The sequence below is a fragment of the Leptidea sinapis genome, chromosome 6, assembly GCF_905404315.1.
Source record: "Leptidea sinapis chromosome 6, ilLepSina1.1, whole genome shotgun sequence".
NCBI lineage: Eukaryota > Metazoa > Arthropoda > Insecta > Lepidoptera > Pieridae > Leptidea > Leptidea sinapis.
The window spans coordinates 5,824,412-5,848,229 of NC_066270.1; the positions used below are offsets into that span (position 1 = coordinate 5,824,412).

Sequence of the window (23,818 nt, forward strand, 5' to 3'; positions counted from 1 at the left end):
CGCTCGCCAAGGCTGTCCAAGGAAACTTCTGCCAGCCAGCCATTCCGCCACTGCACAGGGATGATGACTCGCTGGCCCATGACGCGAAAGAGAAAGCTGATCTCCTGGGCTCCCTCTTCGCGTCCAACTCGACTCTGGATGACCAAGGTGCACCACCACCGCATATTCCGCGGTGCGATTCATATATGCCGGAGGTAAAAATCCGGTATAGTGCCGTGCTTAAGCTTCTCGCGCTTCTCACCTTGGACATTCACAAATCGAGCGGGCCCGATGGCATTCCCCCGATAGTGCTGCGGACATGTGCTCCGGAACTGGCGCCGGTCCTTACCCGTCTTTTCCGGCTCTCCTACTCATCAGGTGTAGTCCCGAAATTATGGAAGGCGGCTTTAGTGCACCCGATCCCTAAGAAAGGTGTACGCTCAGATCCGTCCAACTACCGCCCCATTGCCATTACCTCCATTTTACTCCAAAGTAATGGAGTCGATCATCAACCGCCAGCTCTTGGGATACCTAGAGGTGCACCAGCTGATCAGCGACTGCCAGTACGGTTTCCGTCAGGGTCGCTCAGCTGGTGATCTTCTTGCATACCTCACCCATAAATGGGCGCAAGCGGTTGAGTCGAAGGGAGAGGCGTTGGCGGTGAGTTTGGACATAGCGAAGGCCTTCGATCGGGTGTGGCATAAAGCGCTTATAGCGAAACTGCCATCCTATGGGCTTCCCGAGAAGTTGTGCAAATGGGTCACTAGTTTTTGGCTGATCGGAGCATCAAGGTTGTTATCAACGGTGCATGCTCCGACTTAAAACCCATAAACGCTGGTGTCCCGCAAGGCTGCGTGCTATCCCCTGCGCTGTTTCTTCTGCATATCAATGATATGCTGCAAATCAGCAATATTCATTGCTATGCAGACGACAGCACAGGGTATGCTTCCTACACCGGCCGTGCCAACATGTCCCGGGATAGCGTCGACGAGAACCGGAACAAACTTGTGTCTGAAATCGAGACTATGCTTTGCAAAGTCTCGGAATGGGGCCGACATAATTTAGTCCAATTCAACCCTATGAAGACACATGTTTGTGCGTTCACCACTAAAAAGTCTCCCTTTGTCGTATTCCCTCGATTCGAGATTGGCATACTTAGCGTCGATATATCGAGCGACGTTCAGTTCCGTGGTCACTTGAAAGAGAAGGCCAAACTGGCCTCTAAAAAACTTGGTGTACTCAGTAAGGCGAGACAGTTCTTCACCAAAAGCCACCTCCTGCAACTTTATAAGGCGCAAATTCGGCCTCACATGGCACACACAGCTTCTTCCATTTGACCGCATACAACGAAGAGCGGCTCGAATCATCGACGATCAAGTCATCTCCGATGGGCTTGATTCTCTAGCATTGCGTAGAGATGTGGGTTCTCTCTGCATCTTCTACCTTATTTATCACGGGGAGTGCTCAGAAGACCTGTTAGGGTTGATTCCAGTGGCCGAATTCCACCATCGGACATTACGTGCAAAGTACCATCCGCATCACGTAGACGTCTGGCATTCCACAACCGCGCGTTTTGTTCGAAATTTCTTGCCTCGCACAGCCACTTTGTGGAATCAACTACCGGAAGCGGTCTTCCCGAACAGATACGACTTAGGGACCTTCAAGAAAAAAGCATACTCCCACCTTAAAGGCCGGCAACGCATTTCTTGACACACCTGTTGTTGCGGATGTCCATGGGCGGTTGCCTCACCTCTCCCCATCCCGTGAGCCTCTTGCCCGTTTGCCCCTCATATAAAAAGAAATGTTTACATTACTGCTTCACGGCAGAAATAGGCGCCGTTGTGATACCCATGATCTAGCTGGCATCCTGTGCAAAGGAGCTTCCCACTAGTGCGTGCTGTTGCAATGCTTACTAAGGTAAGTAACTGAGAGATTATCACGAGGTTGTAATGCGTAGGCACGGGAAAAAGACAATTCTCTCAAGAGAGAAGATTGTACTAGCGCATGAAAAAAAAATTTTAAAATTTAGAAATATGATTCAGACTGGTCAGTATTTTTTCAAAAATAGTCAATAATTTTTTTTTTAGAGTATCGGCGAGCCGGGTACTCAAATGACTCTGAAGACGTTCCACTTCGCGGGCGTGGCTTCCATGAACATCACGCAGGGCGTGCCGCGCGTCAAGGAGATCATCAACGCATCGAAGAACATCTCCACGCCAATCATCACCGCCGAGTTGGTACAGCCGCATGACCAGGAGTTCGCCAGGAGGGTCAAAGGACGGATCGAGAAAACAACATTAGGAGAGGTATTGTCCCAACATAATCTAATATATAAAATTCTCGTGTCGCGGTGTTTGTTACCCAACCTCCTCCGAAACGGCTGAACCAATTTGTATGAAATTTTGTGGCTACTGGCTCCAAATGGCTACTGTTTCTGTGTTGGAGCAGATAGATCCCAACTGCAAAGATCGTGTTTTTTGACAATTTTAACGTCCACTGCGCAAAATGGCTAGGCTCACGTACCATCGATCATGCAGGGAGATCTGTTCATGACTTCGCCTTAGCATATGGTCTGAAACAACTGGTTATTGAGCCAACGCGAAACCCAGACGCGGAAGATCATATACAGTTGGACCTTTTGTTGACCTCACATCCGGACGGCCACCTAGTTTCTGTTGACCCTCCTCTCGGGTTTTCGGACCACTGCCTGATTCGGAGCACCGTGCCGATCACGCGCCTAACACAGCGACGCTTTCACACAAACAGAGTGGGATGAGATGCGGTATTTTGTTGCATCCTATCCGTGGAGGCAGATCTGTTTTCGCTGAATAATCCAGATGCCGCTGCTGATGATGTTGCTGATGTGGTACTACAAGGTATGGAACTCTTCATTCCATCCTCCTTCAACCTATCGGCGTCAGGTCACAACCAGAAACCTTTGACCGATCCTGCAAAATGGCCTCTCGCCGAAAGCAGGAGTGATATCAGGCTTGGATGACTGCGTTGGTATCTAAGGATGAGAATTCCAGCGAACTTAAAAAACCCACTACAATCATGCCTCCAGGTTCCTCAAAATAGTTATTGCTGCCGCGAAGTCAAATCACATTGGCAGAATTGGCGAGAGATTGCACGCCTGCCCTCGGGAACTCGTGCGGTCTGGACACTAGCCAAAGCTGTCCAAGTAAACTTCTGCCAGCCAGCCATTCCGCTACTGCACAGGGACGATGACTCATGGAAAAAGATCCATAAAAAAAGAAACAAATACGGATCTTTCTTCTCAACTCTTCTGAACATAGTACAGTTCCTCGGCTCGATAAAGAGCGTAAAAGTTCTTTGACAAAATATAGTATTTAAGTGGAGCTGGCGTATAAAATATGTTAAGTCCTGATTTAAAGTTGAATGTTGTGGTGTGGTTGCAGATAACGACGTACATAGAGGAGGTGTACTTGCCTAATTCCTGCTTCCTGCTGGTCCGCCTGGATGCCGAACGGATACGCCTGTTGTGTCTGGAGGTCAACGTGCATTCTATCGTATATTCGTAAGTTCGTTCTGTTTTTCCCTCACAATGTCTGAATGAAAGAATGATATAAAATTCACGGTGAAATAGTGGTCAAGACAATAATGAAAAGGCACATATTATATTCTTATATGATAGTTTAGATCTCTATATAAGAATTAAAAAAAATACATTGAAAAAGTAACCCACAGAATATTATTATTAAACATATTGTTAAGAGTAGCCAACTTAGGAGAACACTAAACGCCTTCAATTCATCTACATATTATATTGTAATTGAAATGATTTGTAAAACTATGAAGGTGTAAATATTTATTCAAAAGAGTGGTAGTGGGTTTCTTGCCACTTCTTCTAATTAGCTCAACCCTTTACGAAGTGGCGATAAATTTAATAAGAAAACAATATTTTTGACTTTCTTACGTGATATTTCCGTGACCTACGTGAATGAAAGTGATTTTGATTTGATTATGGCGTGCTTGGTGCACAAATTGACCAATAGTGCCGATTTTCAAATATTTGAATATTCCAGAACACATTTCAAAATTTATTTACTATAAACTTATCATCGAATATATTGATGTGGGTGTAGATGTATACGGTGGGGCGCGTCTTCGTGAATTGCACTATTTATAATATAAAATGTATTTCATAAAAATGTTTCCAGCATTTGCACATCGAAGCTGAAGATAAAGCCGAGCAACATCGAGGTAGTGAGCGAGTGGGCCGTACGTGTGTATGCGGCGCGAGGCAAGAGCGGCGGCGGCTGGCTCAACCTGGCGCTGCAGCAGCTGGCGCGGCAGCTGCCCGACGTGGTGGTCCAGGGGCTGCCCAAGGTGTCGCGGGCGGTCATAGCGCAGGACGACTCCGGGCACATCAGGTAGTGAGCGAGTGGGCGGTGTGTGTGTACGCGGCAGCTGCCCGACGTGGTGGTCCAGAGGCTGCCCAAGGTGTCGCGAGCGGTCATAGCGCAGGACGACTCCGGGCACATCAGGTGGTGAGCGAGGGGGCGGTGTGTGTGTACGCGGCAGCTGCCCAACGTGGTGGTCTAGGGGCTGCCCAAGGTGTCGCGGGCGGTCATAGCGCAGGACGACTCCGGGCACATCAGGTAGTGAGCGAGTGGGCGGTGTGTGTGTACCAGCTGCCCGACGTGGTGGTCCAGGGGCTGCCCAAGGTGTTGCGGGCGGTCATAGCGCAGGACGACTCTGGGCACATCAGGTAGTGAGCGAGTGGGCGGTGTGTGTGTACCAGCTGCCCGACGTGGTGGTCCAGGGGCTGCCCAAGGTGTTGCGGGCGGTCATAGCGCAGGACGACTCCGGGCACATCAGGTAGTGAGCGAGTGGGCGGTGGGTGTGTACCAGCTGCCCGACCTGGTGGTCCAGAGGCTGCCCAAGGTGTCGCGAGCGGTCATAGCGCAGGACGACTCCGGGCACATCAGGTGGTGAGCGAGGGGGCGGTGTGTGTGTACGCGGCAGCTGCCCAACGTGGTGGTCTAGGGGCTGCCCAAGGTGTCGCGGGCGGTCATAGCGCAGGACGACTCCGGGCACATCAGGTAGTGAGCGAGTGGGCGGTGTGTGTGTACCAGCTGCCCGGCGTGGTGGTCCAGGGGCTGCCCAAGGTGTTGCGGGCGGTCATAGCGCAGGACGACTCCGGGCACATCAGGTAGTGAGCGAGTGGGCGGTGTGTGTGTACCAGCTGCCCGACGTGGTGGTCCAGGGGCTGCCCAAGGTGTTGCGGGCGGTCATAGCGCAGGACGACTCCGGGCACATCAGGTAGTGAGCGAGTGGGCGGTGTGTGTGTACCAGCTGCCCGACGTGGTGGTCCAGGGGCTGCCCAAGGTGTTGCGGGCGGTCATAGCGCAGGACGACTCCGGGCACATCAGGTAGTGAGCGAGTGGGCGGTGTGTGTGTACCAGCTGCCCGACGTGGTGGTCCAGGGGCTGCCCAAGGTGTTGCGGGCGGTCATAGCGCAGGACGACTCCGGGCACATCAGGTAGTGAGCGAGTGGGCGGTGTGTGTGTACCAGCTGCCCGACGTGGTGGTCCAGGGGCTGCCCAAGGTGTTGCGGGCGGTCATAGCGCAGGACGACTCCGGGCACATCAGGTAGTGAGCGAGTGGGCGGTGTGTGTGTACCAGCGGCCCGACGTGGTGGTCCAGGGGCTGCCCAAGGTGTCGCAGGCGGTCATAGCGCAGGACGACTCCGGGCACATCATGTAGTGAGCGAGTGGGCGGTGTGTGTGTACCAGCTGCCCGACGTGGTGGTCCAGGGGCTGCCCAAGGTGTTGCGGGCGGTCATAGCGCAGGACGACTCCGGGCACATCAGGTAGTGAGCAATTGGGCGGTGTGTGTGTACCAGCTGCCCGACGTGGTGGTCCAGGGGCTGCCCAAGGTGTTGCGGGCGGTCATAGCGCAGGACGACTCCGGGCACATCAGGTAGTGAGCGAGTGGGCGGTGTGTGTGTACCAGCTGCCCGACGTGGTGGTCCAGGGGCTGCCCAAGGTGTTGCGGGCGGTCATAGCGCAGGACGACTCCGGGCACATCAGGTAGTGAGCGAGTGGGCGGTGTGTGTGTACCAGCTGCCCGACGTGGTGGTCCAGGGGCTGCCCAAGGTGTTGCGGGCGGTCATAGCGCAGGACGACTCCGGGCACATCAGGTAGTGAGCGAGTGGGCGGTGTGTGTGTACCAGCTGCCCGACGTACTGCCCGCTGCTACTTCACTTACTGATAAGGGGTGCACTTAGGGATATATATATATATATAGATTGGTTTTATGGTAAAAATATTAATTATTTACTTAAGGTACTAAATTAATCTATAACACGTTAAATAACTATAATTAATGGTTCTACTACTACTACTCACAAGTACGCGGATCTCTACTGTTGGTTACAATGGTTAAAATGGTTACTCGGGCCGGTCCTGTAATTGGTATAGACGAATGGTTAATAGTAAGTGGAACCGGCCCGATCTATTGTTACCCGCGTACAGCCTTACTGAAGGCAACACATGATTATAGATAATTAATTTATCTACTAAGCAATATTTGTAATATAATGGTGTTCGATGGATTTACTTCAAATACTTACTTTTACCAATTCCCACTGCTAAAACTTATAAACTAACATTTATCAATAATAAACCTATAAATAATCATACCTAAAACCCTAGAATAAGATTGGTGCCAGTTACCACTTCGTCTATCTGAAACTACCAGGATGAAATTTTTTTGTGAGTGGTGCGATGCAGGAATTAGGTCAAATGCCTATTTGAAACAATCTGTGATAAATGCAAACAAAACAAGACAAACAACAAAGCGACCTCTGTATACAACGCGAAGCAATTGGCTCTTTTACAGATTTTACCAGTGGGAAGCGACTTTGTACAGGATGTCGGCTAGGTTATGGGTAACACAACGGCGCCTTTTTCTGCCGTGATGCAGAAATGTGTAAATATTACTGTGTTTTGGTCTGAATGGCGCCGTAGCTAGTGAAATCACTGGGCAAATAATAATAATAAATCTTTATTTGTTGCAAAAAAAAAATACAATTTTGCTTTACCTAAAATTACCCTCGACCCCCAAACTAGGACAGCCTTCAGACAGGACTTCGTGACATGGGGATGAAATGAAATGAGACTTAATATTTTACGTCCCCAAGGTGATGAGCGCAATTGTACTGCCGCGCAGAATTCTTGAGGTTTTCAACATACCTGAGCGGCACTGCATTGTAGTGGGCAGGGCGTATCAATTACCATCAGCTGAATGTCCTGCTCGTCTCTATTTTCATAATAAAAAATACGTGACACGCAGGCTCAATCCCACGCAATATCCGCGTAAAATTAATTTTTAATCAATAAATACGAATAGTACATTTATTCAAACAAAACAAATCTCATACTCTATATTTACAATACTACATTAAATTATAACTATCATTACGGAGAAGTGTACCAAGAATACTGGCAGGATTTCCGTGTTGAATAACTAGGCTGATCTGTTGACCAAAATAACTACAAGCGCTTGGGTTTCCAGTAGCCTTATAAGGTAGGTATATGGTACTTACAACGTACTTAAGATACAAATGCTTCGACATCAAAGGACACTAAAAATATTAATAACAAAAATAGGGATTACATTAATATGTATATTAATATGTATTACATTAATATGTATAGATAATTCTATACATATATAATGAAAATGGTCTTTGTTTGAGACTCTTTCAAACCTTAACGACTGATCGTATCGACATGAAACTACCACCATTCGATGCGTAATTTATACTAGATGGCTTATGGCTACTTATTATCGTTCCTTCCTTGGTTGTTCCAGTGAATTTCAGATGTGTGTGGGTCTTCAGGTGGATTCGAGAATGGTTAAGATTCACTATTGAACTACCCCCTAAACGGCTGGACCGATTTTGATCTTTTTTTTTGTGTGTTCAAGTGAATTTGAGATTGGTTTAGATTTTCAATTCCGTCCATATAATATAATTCTCCTGCTCATGTGTATGTTATGAACTCCTCCTAAGGGCTGGACCGATTTTTCAAATTTAAGATATGTGTACAGGACAACGTCTGTCGGGTCCACTAGTAAATAGTATATAAATTAAAAGGCTCAACAAGAGAATTGATAATATGTTAAAAAATGTTGTGGCTGTGTGAGTGTTTGTATCGATAGCGCAAAGGCTGGGGTCGTTGCCCCATCCGGGACTTGCTTTGTTTTTGACTTCAAGTGTACTTTTATTAAACCATGTTACTCTGAAAGAAAACATAATATAACATAAGTCCTACATACCTGTGAAGGTATTTCATAGGTGTGTGAAGTTGACGAACTCTGAAGGAATTATAACTCTTATACAGATAAACATACAATTGAGTGTTGTCTATCAATGAACATTCCTTTGAATGTTGTCACAGGTACAAGCTGTGTGTGGAAGGGGATGGCCTCCGCGACGTGATGGCAACATACGGCGTCGACGGCACCAAAACTACCTCCAATAATATTTTAGAGGTTTGTGTACATATTGATATAAAGGATACTGTTACTGGGACTGGAGAGTCGAGAAATGGTACTCCATGTGAGGCAGAATTTGTGCCTTATGACGACCCCTATAGCCCAGTGGTTACTGACCCTGACTACCGACCCCGGGTTGATGAATATGAATGTTTGTTTCCGAGTCATCGATGTTTATTAGGCATAAAAGGCATTTATTTTCTCAAAATTTATTCCTTTAGAATTCTTTTATATGTCATTTCTAATATACTAGATACTACTACCGCTTCGGAAACAAATGGCGCTCTGAGATAGAAGAAGCGGCGCAAAAACTCTCCCAGCATTCTTTTTTTGCGCTTTTTTCAATAAAAATATACAATATGGTACAGTCATTTCTATCGCTATAAAATAATCACAATCTAGTCCCAAGCTGTCTGATCATTTAGATATTCAGCTGTGGAATATTTGTATTTTTGTATGTTTAAGTATATTGTATTAAATATATCATTGTCTTGCACCCATAGTACAGGCTACGCCTAGTTTGGGGCAAGATACTTTGTGCAAGAGAGTGTCAATATAATTATTATGCTTAGCTTACTGTGCCAATTACTTCCACATCTCTTTTTGGTGGCCATGTTTCTTGAACTCCGATGTGCGATTGCAGGTGTACCATACCCTGGGCATCGAGGCGGCCGTGTCCACCATCATCAGCGAGATCCAGGGGGTGATGGCGGGCCACGGCATGGCGGTGGACCGGCGCCACGTGGCGCTGCTGTCGGCCCAGATGTGCGCGCGCGGTGAGGTGCTGGGCATCACTCGCTACGGCCTGGCGCGGATGAAGGACTCCGTGCTCAACCTGGCCAGTGTCAGTATTTTTTTCATGAAAATAAGGGACGAGACGAGCAGGACGTTCAGCTGATGCCATTACAATGCAGTGCCGCTCAAGACTATTGAAAAACTCAAAAATTATGAGCGGCACTGCAACTGCGCTTGTCACCCTGAGACATAAGATGTCAGGTCTCATTTATTGTTTATGGTGCCCTTCAGACCGAAATACATTAATGCTTACACATTCCATAATCTAGCCGGCGTCCGGTGCAAAGGAGCCTGCCACTATATATATGCGACAATCTCTTCATACTCTATATTCAGTAACAAATAAACCGTACAGTCGAATATAAAAAAATAGTGTAGGCCCACCAAGTAAATGCTTCTCACCTTTCATGACAACTCTTACAGCGAAAGAAGGTATACAACCCCCCGCAAATTGATACAGGGAAGGAACCTTGTATCAACGTGAGTGTGATGTAGGCTAGCAGTCTTTTTCCTTTTAACGGTACCACCGATTCTTTAAGCTGCTTATGTTAAGAATGGGGAAGAAAATGAATGATTGCTCTGTTATAGTAAAAAAGCTGTATTATTATTAAATAATTAATAGATAACAATAATTACATAAAGGTGAATAAACATAAAATTAAATAAACTGTATAATTTAAAAATCAAATATTGATTATTTAACATGTCTTATAATTAAATAAAATTTGTAACCAAAATTTATGAACGATGCGGGACTCGAACCCGCGACCTCTCGGGAGTTATGAATATCACTTTAAAATAACACATTGTTCAGATTTGAAAGAGCGATATCTCAAGTCAATTTCCTCATATGCATATAATAGGGGTTGAGCAGGTTATAACTGTAAAATGAATGGAGTCAAAACCTGAGAGTTGAACAAGACATGCCAAGATTTATGAACCATACGTTACTCGAACACGATCACTAGTTGAAAGGATACAAAAATTTGTCTTTGCTCTTATGCGAAAAAGAAAGACTATATCAAAAGAAGTTGCAATCGTTGCCTATCATGGCTATATAGCATCTATAATTAGGTATGGTATCTTACTATGGGAAAACTCCACAAATATAAATAAAATATTACTGGCTCAAAAGAGATGTATAATAGCTGTAGCTGATATAGGGTCCTTCGATAGCTGCAGACTTCCATTTTTAAATTTAAACATACTGACTGTAACTGAAATTTACGTACTAGAGGCTAGCTTATTTGTTAAGAAAAATTCAAATCTATTCACTCGGATGAGTGACTGTTCTTTGTTCCCGTTGCGTGATCCTACGAGACTTCGAGTACCCCACATTAGAACCACTTTGTACCAAAAAACTGTCATGCTATGTGTGTAGAAATATTTAATAAATTACCAAAAGAAATAAGAGAGGAGGCAGTGTTAAATAGATTTAAATTATTAACACTATTAAAAAATATTGTTTTTACTCAATAAATGAATATTATCAAACGAAGCGGTAACGGGCACCAATACTATTTTTCCAATAATATTATATTTTGTTGTGATTATTTCTACTACATTATCTCTTAGCATTTCATTTATTATTGTAAATGTGTATTGCAGGGTCTTTTAGTAGGCTTTACGTTGATTAAATTAAATGTAGCAGTAATTATTGATTGTGTTAGGTTTATAATATTGTGAAGTGAAACCACAAAAATATTTGCATGTCTGTCAAGACGAAACATGTACCTGCTGTTAAATTTGTAACAGCTGTACTTGTGAATGTTTCTGGCAAATAAAGAACTTTGACTTTGAACGGTTAGCTCAGTGGAAGAGTGCTCAGGCGGAACCCGAGAGGCCGAGTTCCACAATTGAAATAAACACCTAAATAAAGCCGAAATCTAAAAAACTTTCAATTATAAAGTTTAAAAAGGTAAAAAATATAAAAGACTACTTATGGACAAGTCCTTTAATTAATCCCATAAGTGAATAACAATATATGAAAAGAACAAATTGTCTACGTCTTATAATATCCATTTTTTTTATTACTACGTTCATTATCAAATATCTTTTGAATGTCGTACAGTTCGAGAAGACAGCGGACCACTTGTTCGACGCAGCGTACTACGGGCAGCGGGACAGCATCGAGGGCGTGTCCGAGTGCATCATCCTGGGCGTGCCCGCCAACATCGGCACGGGCGTGATGCAGCTGCTGCACCGGCACGAGCAGACCACTGGCACCACTGGGACCACTGGGACCGCTGGGACCACTGGGACCGCTGGGACCACTGGCACCACTGACCCGCCGCCTTGCGCCGCCAGGCAACTGCTCTTCGACAGACCAGACTTTCACACGTCCATTTGGGAATAAATTATTTTTATTGTATTTGTGTTTTTATTTATGAAAATAAGGGACGAGACGAGCAGGACAACCCAAACCCAAAAATTCTAAGCGGCCCTACAATTATTGCGCTCGTCACCTTGAGACATAAAATTTTAAGTCTCATTTGACCAGTAATTTCACAGCTACGGCGCTATTACTGCTTCATATACGCGCGTTTTTGTAATAGGCCGTGTATTGTATAATCTAGCCGATCTTCTGAAACACAGTAATAATAATATAATATCTATCTTTATTAAAAGGTATGCACCCAGTTAAAATTACAATAATATATGTTTAAAGTAAAATAATATAATACAATTAAATTTAAAATTAAATAAATTAAAATACAATTTTGTATTCAGGTCTATTTATTTCCTATTAGCCTCCTGGTGCACTGAACGCCAATGCATGTTAATTGAGCAATCCCGACACCCGGCCGGATCCTGAGTACGCTACTCAGGATCTCATTCTTGGATTCTCGTAATCGGCCCCAGAATGTTGCGATACGCGATCTCATGATCGCAAAGAAATTCGGTACTCTGGCCTCGGCGAACATGGCCGACGCGCTACAGTACCGAGGCAACTTCATCAAGATACGATACGCATCATTGATGTTGTTGATGGCACGCCTGTTGTACTTCGCCCAAAGTTGACATGTATAGATCAAAAAAGACTATAAGGAAAGTGTGACCTCTCTTCAGGCTGAGTTACTAGCCTTACATCAAAATCTGGATCATGTATCAAAACAATATGAGATTTCACAGACAGACATAGCCGAACACATGAATGAATGAAAACTTTATTAATAACAAACACAAACCACACAGAATAATAAAAGTAAAAAAGAACTTACAGAAATAAAAAAAAAATAAGAACTAATAACATGAAATAATACAAATGACAAAAAAAAACAAGTATATGTATAATATTATAGGAATTATCTTAATTTAAAAGTACTGTGTAGCAGTTATTGTTATTAAAAGGAACTGACTCAGCGTCATGCTACGTTGGTATAATACCAACACAGCGCTGATTTTCAGCAGCCCCTTGGTAACCCATTGAGTAACTACTATTGTTAAATATTTTTTGTTTTATTAAAGGTTCCATTAACTAATTTACTTTTAAAAGATGAAATTTGGCACTACTGTTCAGAATTTAGGTACATAAATATTAAAATGATTGCAGTTTTAGAAATATTGGCAACAATACAAACTAAAAGTTCGATCCCATTATGTATTATTAATATTTTTATGAGCATATAAGTTATGTATTTTATATATTATACGCACATCACGGCTATAGATTGATTTTTAGTGACTGAGCGTTTGGAGATTAAATAAAACAACTGCTTGAGTAGTATGAAGACTGTGAGGAATATGTGGAAGATATATTTTACTTCAGTTACACGATATATATACAAAATCCTTAAAACTAGCTAACCAATTACAATTGTTACTTAAAAAATATTTACAAGTTTAGAAAATACACACCAATACTAAAGCTTACATTTTGACCAATAGTTAAACGTTTCATTCAATAAGAATTGAGAATAATATTCAGTGTTCTATCTCGCTCTAAAACTAATGCTATCGCAGGAAACCGGCCAGCGAGCGCGCGCTTGTGTAAACTCGCGTCGATCCTCGATCATCCGATGGCAATGTCGCTCATTGATTAAAATTGAATGAATAGTGATCGACCCCGCGACGCATTAGTAGAGTACGCTCGGCCTTGCTGTGAGGCTGTAACGTGGAGCATATGACTGATCACGTGAGTATATCTGCGTTCGACTACGGATGCAGGTGTTGAACTCATCAGGAATATTATTGAGGCCCGGGAAGAATTACAGAATGCACTTGGTATCTTCTGTGATTTATCTAAGGCTTTTGATTGTGTTCAACATTCAACGCTGGTCATTATGGTATAAAAGGATCTGCACTCGATCTTCTGATCTCATATTTAAATAATAGGATTCAGAGGGTCGAGGTGAATGGCAGGAGATCTCCTGGGACTCCTCTCGGTACCACAAGGGTCTATTCTTGGACCCTTCCTCTTCCTAATTTATATAAATGATCTACCTAACCTTGTAGAAAAAAAACACAAGGTGGTATTGTTTGCGGATGACACTTCACTTATATTCAAAGTGAAACGAGGCCAAGTTTTATATGACGAAGTAAACAATGCTCTATCTGACATCGTGTACTGGTTTAGCGCCAATAACTTATTGTTAAATAGTCATAAAACCAAATATATTAAATTCACCGCGCCAAATGTCAAAAATGTAGATGCGAATATTTTATTAAATGGAGAGGTGGTAAAACCAGTGGAATCTGCTGTATTTCTTGGCATTACTCTTGACTCCAAATTGCAGTGGGGCCCCGATATTGAAGGATTGGCGAATGGGCTTAGTTCTGCAGCATATGCGGTTAAGAAAATTAGACGGTTAACTAACATAGATACGGCAAGATTAGTATACTTTAGTTATTTTCATAGTATTATGTCCTATGGTATATTGTTATGGGGCAGTGCGGCCGATATTAATACCATCTTTGTGCTGCAGAAGAGGGCTATTCGCGCGATTTATAACCTAGGTCCTAAAGAATCATTAAGAGAAAAATTTAAATAAATAGGTAAATATTTTGACTGTTGCTTCTCAATACATTTTTGATAATGTTCTGTATGTTCATAAGCACATTAAGGAATTTTCTAGAAACTGTGACATTCATAATGTTAACACGAGGAACAAACATAAACTTGTAATGCCTACTACTCGGTTGGGTCGAGTTAGTAAGTCTTTTGTTGGGCGATGTATATGCTTCTACAATATGATCCCAGAAAATGTACAAAACAAATGTGTTACGAAATTTAAAATAATTTTTAAAAAACGTTTGTGTGGGAAAGGTTATTATATGTGTGCAAGCTTCCGTCAATGTTGAGTGTTTTCTTTACACACGCACACTACAATGAATAAACTAATCAGGAGAGAGTGTCATGGTCAAAGTGAAAGATGCTCTACTTCAATTTTATAATTTTTAACCGACTACAAGGATAGGGTTATGTTTTTTATTTTTAGGTGTGGATATTTTATGTGATTATTAGTTAATATACGATAATATTAGCATTTTATAATGGTAATTACAGACATAAAATAATATAAACATAAAAAAAGACATTTAAAAAACATAAAGTAGAGCAACTTTCGTGACGATTTTGGATTTTCGCACTACTCGTGTGCATGGAACCGCTCGGAGCAAACTCCTCGCACCCGCGATGCGCTCAACCAAAATTTGGTGGGGCGCGTCTTCGTGAATTGCACTATTTATAATATAAAATGTTTTTCATAAAAATGTTTCCAGCATTTGCACATCGAAGCTGAAGATAAAGCCGAGCAACATCGAGGTAGTGAGCGAGTGGGCCGTACGTGTGTATGCGGCGCGAGGCAAGAGCGGCGGCGGCTGGCTCAACCTGGCGCTGCAGCAGCTGGCGCGGCAGCTGCCCGACGTGGTGGTCCAGGGGCTGCCCAAGGTGTCGCGGGCGGTCATAGCGCAGGACGACTCCGGGCACATCAGGTAGTGAGCGAGTGGGCGGTGTGTGTGTACGCGGCAGCTGCCCGACGTGGTGGTCCAGGGGCTGCCCAAGGTGTCGCGGGCGGTCATAGCGCAGACCGACTCCGGGCACATCAGGTAGTGAGCGAGTGGGCGGTGTGTGTGTACGCGGCAGCTGCCCGACGTGGTGGTCCAGGGGCTGCCCAAGGTGTCGCGGGCGGTCATAGCGCAGACCGACTCCGGGCACATCAGGTAGTGAGCGAGTGGGCGGTGTGTGTGTACGCGGCAGCTGCCCGACGTGGTGGTCCAGGAGCTGCCCAAGGTGTCGCGGGCGGTCATAGCGCAGGACGACTCCGGGCACATCAGGTAGTGAGCGAGTGGGCGGTGTGTGTGTACCAGCTGCCCGACGTGGTGGTCCAGGGGCTGCCCAAGGTGTCGCGGGCGGTCATAGCGCAGGACGACTCCGGGCACATCAGGTAGTGAGCGAGTGGGCGGTGTGTGTGTACGCGGCAGCTGCCCGACGTGGTGGTCCAGGGGCTGCCCAAGGTGTCGCGGGCGGTCATAGCGCAGGTCGACTCCGGGCACATCAGGTAGTGAGCGAGTGGGCGGTGTGTGTGTACGCGGCAGCTGCCCGACGTGGTGGTCCAGGGGCTGCCCAAGGTGTCGCGGGCGGTCATAGCGCAGGACGACTCCGGGCACATCAGGTAGTGAGCGAGTGGGCGGTGTGTGTACGCGGCAGCTGCCCGACGTGGTGGTCCAGGGGCTGCCCAAGGTGTCGCGGGCGGTCATTGCGCAGGACGACTCCGGGCACATCAGGTAGTGAGCGAGTGGGCGGTGTGTGTGTACGCGGCAGCTGCCCGACGTGGTGGTCCAGGGGCTGCCCATGGTGTCGCGGGCGGTCATAGCGCAGGACGACTCCGGGCACATCAGGTAGTGAGCGAGTGGGCGGTGTGTGTGTACGCGGCAGCTGCCCGACGTGGTGGTCCAGGGGCTGCCCAAGGTGTCGCGGGCGGTCATAGCGCAGGACGACTCCGGGCACATCAGGTAGTGAGCGAGTGGGCGGTGTGTGTACGCGGCAGCTGCCCGACGTGGTGGTCCAGGGGCTGCCCAAGGTGTCGCAGGCGGTCATAGCGCAGGACGACTCCGGGCACATCAGGTAGTGAGCGAGTGGGCGGTGTGTGTGTACGCGGCAGCTGCCCGACGTGGTGGTCCAGGGGCTGCCCAAGGTGTCGCGGGCGGTCATAGCGCAGGACGACTCCGGGCACATCAGGTAGTGAGCGAGTGGGCGGTGTGTGTGTACGCGGCAGCTGCCCGACATGATGGTCCAGGGGCTGCCCAAGGTGTCGCGGGCGGTCATAGCGCAGGACGACTCCGGGCACATCAGGTAGTGAGCGAGTGGGCGGTGTGTGTGTACGCGGCAGCTGCCCGACGTGGTGGTCCAGGGGCTGCCCAAGGTGTCGCGGGCGGTCATAGCGCAGGTTGACTCCGGGCACATCAGGTAGTGAGCGAGTGGGCGGTGTGTGTACGCGGCAGCTGCCCGACGTGGTGGTCCAGGGGCTGCCCAAGGTGTCGCGGGCGGTCATTGCGCAGGACGACTCCGGGCACATCAGGTAGTGAGCGAGTGGGCGGTGTGTGTGTACGCGGCAGCTGCCCGACGTGGTGGTCCAGGGGCTGCCCAAGGTGTCGCAGGTGGTCATAGCGCAGGACGACTCCGGGCACATCAGGTAGTGAGCGAGTGGGCGGTGTGTGTGTACGCGGCAGCTGCCCGACGTGGTGGTCCAGGGGCTGCCCAAGGTGTCGCGGGCGGTCATAGCGCAGGACGACTCCGGGCACATCAGGTAGTGAGCGAGTGGGCGGTGTGTGTGTACGCGGCAGCTGCCCGACATGATGGTCCAGGGGCTGCCCAAGGTGTCGCGGGCGGTCATAGCGCAGGACGACTCCGGGCACACCAGGTAGTGAGCGAGTGGGCGGTGTGTGTGTACGCGGCAGCTGCCCGACGTGGTGGTCCAGGGGCTGCCCAAGGTGTCGCGGGCGGTCATAGCGCAGGACGACTCCGGGCACATCAGGTAGTGAGCGAGTGGGCGGTGTGTGTGTACGCGGCAGCTGCCCGACGTGGTGGTCCAGGGGCTTCCCAAGGTGTCGCGGGCGGTCATAGCGCAGGACGACTCCGGGCACATCAGGTAGTGAGCGAGTGGGCGGTGTGTGTGTACGCGGCAGCTGCCCGACGTGGTGGTCCAGGGGCTTCCCAAGGTGTCGCGGGCGGTCATAGCGCAGGACGACTCCAGGCACATCAGGTAGTGAGCGAGTGGGCGGTGTGTGTGTACGCGGCAGCTGCCCGACGTGGTGGTCCAGGGGCTGCCCAAGGTGTCGCGGGCGGTCATAGCGCAGGACGACTCCGGGCACATCAGGTAGTGAGCGAGTGGGCGGTGTGTGTGTACGCGGCAGCTGCCCGACGTGGTGGTCCAGGGGCTGCCCAAGGTGTCGCGGGCGGTCATAGCGCAGGACGACTCCGGGCACATCAGGTAGTGAGCGAGTGGGCGGTGTGTGTGTACGCGGCAGCTGCCCGACTTGATGGTCCAGGGGCTGCCCAAGGTGTCGCGGGCGGTCATAGTGCAGGACGACTCCGGGCACATCAGGTAGTGCCTCCATATTACTTCACTTACTGATAAGGGGTGCACTTAGGGATAGATTGGTTTTATGGTAAAAATATTAATTATTTACTTAAGGTACTAAATTAATCTATAACACGTTAAATAACTTTAATTAATGGTTCTACTTGTGAGTACGCGGATCTCTACTATTAATTGGTTACAATGGTTAAAATGGTTACTCGGACCGGCTCTGTAATGGTTATAGAACATAGACGAATGGTTAATGGTAACTGGGACCGGCCTGATCAATGGTTATACGCGGACTGCATCTCTACTATGCATTGGTAATAATGGTTACTCGGGCCGGTCCTGTAATTGGTATAGACGAATGGTTAATAGTAAGTGGAACCGACCCGATCAATGGTTACCCGCGTACAGCCTTACTGAAGGCAACACATGATTATAAATAATTAATTTATCTACTAAGCAATATTTGTAATATTGCTGTTCGATGGATTTACTTTAAACACTTACTTTTACCAATTCCCACTGTTAAAACTTATAAACTAACATTTATCAATAATAAACCTATAAATAATCATACCTAAAACCCTAGAATAAGATTGGTGCCAGTTACCACTTCGTCTATCTGAAACTACCAGGATGAAATTTTTTTGTGAGTGGTGCGATGCAGGAATTAGGTCAAATGCCTATTTGAAACAATCTGTGATAAATGCAAACAAAACAAGACAAACAACAAAGCGACCTCTGTATACAACGCGAAGCAATTGGCTCTTTTACAGATTTTACCAGTGGGAAGCGACTTTGCACAGGATGTCGGCTAGGTTATGGGTAACACGACGGCGCCTTTTTCTGCCGTGATGCAGAAATGTGTAAATATTACTGTGTTTTGGTCTGAATGGCGCCGTAGCTAGTGAAATCACTGGGCAAATAATAATAATAATAATAAATCTTTATTTGTTGCAAAAAAAATACAATTTTGCTTAAAATTACTCTCGACCCCCAAACTAGGACAGCCTTCAGACAGGACTTCGGGACATGGAGATGAAATGAAATGATACTTAATATTTTACGTCTCCAAGGTGATGAGCGCAATTGTACTGCCGCGCAGAATGAGGTTTTCAACATACCTGAGCGGCACTGCATTGTAGTGGGCAGGGCGTATCAATTACCATCAGCTGAATGTCTTGCTCGTCTCTATTTTCATAATAAAAAATACGTGACACGCAGGCTCAATCCCACGCAATATCCGCGTAAAATTAAATTTTAATCAATAAATACGAATAGTACATTTATTCAAACAAAACAATTCTCATAACTCTATATTTACAATACTATGATTACATTAAATTATAACTATCATTACGGAGAAGTGTACCAAGAATACTGGCAGCATTTCCGTGTTGAATAACTAGGCTGATCTGTTGACCGAAATAACTGCCAGCGCTTGGATTTCCAGTCCTTATATGGTAGGTATATGGTACTTACAACGTACTTAAGATACAAATGCTTCGACATCAAAGGACACTAAAAAATATTAAAAAGGCATAAAAGGCATTTATTTTCTCAAAATTGATTCCTTTAGAATTCTTTTTGATGTCATTTCTTATACTACTAGATACTACTACCGCTTCGGAAACAAATGGCGCTCTGAGAGAGAAGAAGCGGCGCAAGAAACTCTCCCAGCATTCTTTTTTTGCGCTCTTCAATAAAAATATACAATATTGTACAGTCGCTATAAAATAATCACAATCTAGTCTCAGGCTGTCCGATCATTTAGATATTCAGCAGTGGAGTAATAGGATTTACGACAGAGCCATTTTTTTATAAAACATTTAAATTTATTTATAGATAAGGCTTTATTGTAGAAGTGTATACATTTACCCTTAAAGCTATTATGTATCTTATGAAGCCTACTAGAATTAGTTACAAGCAATCCCTTATTTCTAGTGTTATAATAATTAATAACAAAAATAGGGATTACATGTTATCTATACATATATATAATGAAAAGTCTTTGTTTGAGGCTCTTTAAAGCCTAAACGACTGATCGTATCGATATGAAACTACCATCATTCGATGCGAAATTTATAGCTACTTATTATCGTTCCTTCCTTGGTTGTTCCAGTGAATTTCAGATTGGTGTGTGTCTTCAGGTGGATTCGAGAATGGTTAATATTCACTATTGAACTACCTCCTTAACGGATGGACCGATTTTGATGTTTTTTTTTGTGTGTTCAAGTGAATTTGAGATTGGTTTAGATTCTCAATTCCGTCCATATAATATAATTCTCCTGCTCATGTGTATGTTATGAACACCTCCTAAGGGCTGGACCGATTTTTCAAATTTAAGACATGTGTACAGGACAACGTCTGTCGGGTCCACTAGTAAATAGTATATAAATTAAAAGGCTCAACAAGAGAATTGATAATATGTTAAAAAATGTTGTGGCTGTGTGAGTGTTTGTATCGATAGCGCAAAGGCTGGGGTCGTTGCCCCATCCGGGACTTGCTTTGTTTTTGACTTCAAGTGTACTTTTATTAAACCATGTTACTCTGAAAGAAAACATAATATAACATAAGTCCTACATACCTGTGAAGGTATTTCATAGGTGTGTGAAGTTGACGAACTCTGAAGGAATTATAACTCTTATACAGATAAACATACAATTGAGTGTTGTCTATCAATGAACATTCCTTTGAATGTTGTCACAGGTACAAGCTGTGTGTGGAAGGGGACGGCCTCCGCGACGTGATGGCAACATACGGCGTCGACGGCACCAAAACTACCTCCAATAATATTTTAGAGGTTTGTGTACATATTGATATAAAGGATACTGTTACTGGGACTGGAGAGTCGAGAAATGGTACGCCATGTGAGGCAGAATTTGCGCCTTATGACGACCCCTATAGCCCAGTGGTTACTGACCCTGACTACCGACCCCGGGTTGATGAATATGAATGTTTGTTTCCGAGTCATCGATGTTTATTAGGCATAAAAGGCATTTATTTTCTCAAAATTGATTCCTTTAGAATTCTTTTAAATGTCATTTCTAATATACTAGATACTACTACCGCTTCGGAAACAAATGGCGCTCTGAGATAGAAGAAGCGGCGCAAGAAACTCTCCCAGGGGTCTTTTTTGCGTTCTTTTCAATAAAAATATACAATATTGTACAGTCATTTCTATCGCTATAAAATAATCACAATCTAGTCCCAGGCTGTTCGATCATTTAGATATTCAGCTGTAGAATATTTGTATGTTTGTATGTTTAAGTATATTGTATTAAATATATCATTGTCTTGCACCCATAGTACAGGCTACGCCTAGTTTGGGGCAAGATACTTTGTGCAAGAGAGTGTCAATATAATTATTATGCTTAGCTTACTGTGCCAATTACTTCCACATCTCTTTTTGGTGGCCATGTTTCTTGAACTCCGATGTGCGATTGCAGGTGTACCATACCCTGGGCATCGAGGCGGCCGTGTCCACCATCATCAGCGAGATCCAGGGGGTGATGGCGGGCCACGGCATGGCGGTGGACCGGCGCCACGTGGCGCTGCTGTCGGCCCAGATGTGCGCCCGCGGTGAAGTGCTGGGCATCACTCGCTACGGCCTGGCGCGGATGAAGGACTCCGTGCTCAACCTGGCCAGTGTCAGTAAATTTTTTAAAGTAAATTTTTTTTCATGAAAATAAGGGACGAGACGAGCAGGACGTTCAGCTGATGCCATTCCAATGCAGTGCCGCTCAAGACTATTGAAAAACTCAAAAATTATGAGCGGCACTGCAACTGCGCTTGTCACCCTGAGACATAAGATGTCAGGTCTCATTTATTGTTTATGGTGCCCTTCAGACCGAAATACATTAATGCTTACACATTCCATAATCTAGCCGGCGTCCGGTGCAAAGGAGCCTGCCACTATATAAATGCGACAATCTCTTCATACTCTATATTCAGTAACAAATAAACCGTACAGTCGAATATAAAAAAATAGTGTAGGCCCACCAAGTAAATGCTTCTCACCTTTCATGACAACTCTTACAGCGAAAGAAGGTATACAACCCCCCGCAAATTGATACAGGGAAGGAACCTTGTATCAACGTGAGTGTGATGTAGGCTAGCAGTCTTTTTCCTTTTAACGGTACCACCGATTCTTTAAGCTTATGTTAAGAATGGGGAAGGAAATGAATGATTGCTCTGTCATAGTAAGTGTGTAAAAAGTGTGTCAATATTGTATTATATAATTAAATAAAATTTGTAACCAAAATTTATGAACGATGCGGGACTCGAACCCGTGACCTCTCGGGAGTTATGGATATCACTTTAAAATAACACATTGTTCAGATTTGAAAGAGCGATATCTCAAGTCAATGTCCTCATATGCATATAATAGGGGTTGAGCAGGTTATAACTGTAAAATGGATGGAGTCACAACCTGAGAGTTGAACAAGACATGCCAAGATTTATGAACCATACGTTACTCGAACACGATCACTAGTTGAAAGGATACATAAATTTGTCTTTGCTCTTATGCGAAAAAGAAAGACTATATCAAAAGAAGTTGCAATCGTTGCCTATCATGGCTATATAGCATCTATAATTAGGTAGGGTATCTTACTATGGGGAAACTCCACAAATATAAATAAAATATTACTGGCTCAAAAGAGATGTATAATAGCTGTGGCTAATATAGGGTCCTTCGATAGCTGCAGACTTCCATTTTTAAATTTAAACATACTAACTGTAACTGAAATTTACGTACTAGAGGCTAGCTTATTTGTTAAGAAAAATTCAAATCTATTTACTCGGATGAGTGACTGTTCTTTGTTCCCGTTGCGTGATCCTACGAGACTTCGAGTACCCCACATTAGAACCACTTTGTACCAAAAAACTGTCATGCTATGTGTGTAGAAATATTTAATAAATTACCAAAAGAAATAAGAGAGGAGGCAGTGTTAAATATATTTAAATTATTAACACTATTAAAAAATATCGTTTTTACTCAATAAATGAATATTATCAAACGAAGCGGTAACGGGCACCAATACTATTTTTCCAATAATATTATATTTTGTTGTGATTATTTCTACTACATTATCTCTTAGCATTTCATTTATTATTGTAAATGTGTATTGCAGGGTCTTTTAGTAGGCTTTACGTTGATTAAATTAAATGTAGCAGTAATTATTGATTGTGTTAGGTTTATAATATTGTGAAGTGAAACCACAAAAATATTTGCATGTCTGTCAAGACGAAACATGTACCTGCTGTTAAATTTGTAACAGCTGTACTTGTGAATGTTTCTGGCAAATAAAGAACTTTGACTTTGAACGGTTAGCTCAGTGGAAGAGTGCTCAGGCGGAACCCGAGAGGCCGAGTTCCACAATTGAAATAAACACCTAAATAAAGCCGAAATCTAAAAAACTTTCAATTATAAAGTTTAAAAAGGTAAAAAATATAAAAGACTACTTATGGACAAGTCCTTTAATTAATCCCATAAGTGAATAACAATATATGAAAAGAACAAATTGTCTACGTCTTATAATATCCATTTTTTTTATTACTACGTTCATTATCAAATATCTTTTGAATGTCGTACAGTTCGAGAAGACAGCGGACCACTTGTTCGACGCAGCGTACTACGGGCAGCGGGACAGCATCGAGGGCGTGTCCGAGTGCATCATCCTGGGCGTGCCCGCCAACATCGGCACGGGCGTGATGCAGCTGCTGCACCGGCACGAGCAGACCACTGGCACCACTGGGACCACTGGGACCGCTGGGACCACTGGGACCGCTGGGACCACTGGCACCACTGACCCGCCGCCTTGCGCCGCCAGGCAACTGCTCTTCGACAGACCAGACTTTCACACGTCCATTTGGGAATAAATTATTTTTATTGTATTTGTGTTTTTATTTATGAAAATAAGGGACGAGACGAGCAGGACAACCCAAACCCAAAAATTCTAAGCGGCCCTACAATTATTGCGCTCGTC

General features: G+C 45.0%; 1 protein-coding gene across 9 annotated transcripts in view; it reads left to right on the forward strand.

The window, feature by feature from the left end:
- LOC126964783 (DNA-directed RNA polymerase III subunit RPC1) overlaps positions 1-23,726 on the forward strand; it is a 54,983-nt gene extending 31,257 nt beyond the window's left edge. For 5 of the 9 annotated variants that reach the window (XM_050808029.1, XM_050808028.1, XM_050808031.1 and 2 more), the window contains 6 exons: positions 2,067-2,285; positions 3,399-3,517; positions 15,022-15,234; positions 20,538-20,631; positions 21,278-21,478; positions 23,427-23,726. In XM_050808029.1, the coding sequence (XP_050663986.1) occupies positions 2,067-2,285; positions 3,399-3,517; positions 15,022-15,234; positions 20,538-20,631; positions 21,278-21,478; positions 23,427-23,711 (1,131 nt within the window). In that variant the 3' untranslated portion in view covers positions 23,712-23,726. Of the gene's footprint in view, positions 1-2,066; positions 2,286-3,398; positions 3,518-4,160; positions 4,374-8,408; positions 8,503-9,148; positions 9,350-11,371; positions 11,672-15,021; positions 15,235-20,537; positions 20,632-21,277; positions 21,479-23,426 lie in introns of those variants that run through there. The other 4 variants (XM_050808026.1, XM_050808034.1, XM_050808032.1 and 1 more) reach the window with 3 other exon arrangements.
- The last annotated feature ends 92 nt before the right edge of the window (positions 23,727-23,818 follow it).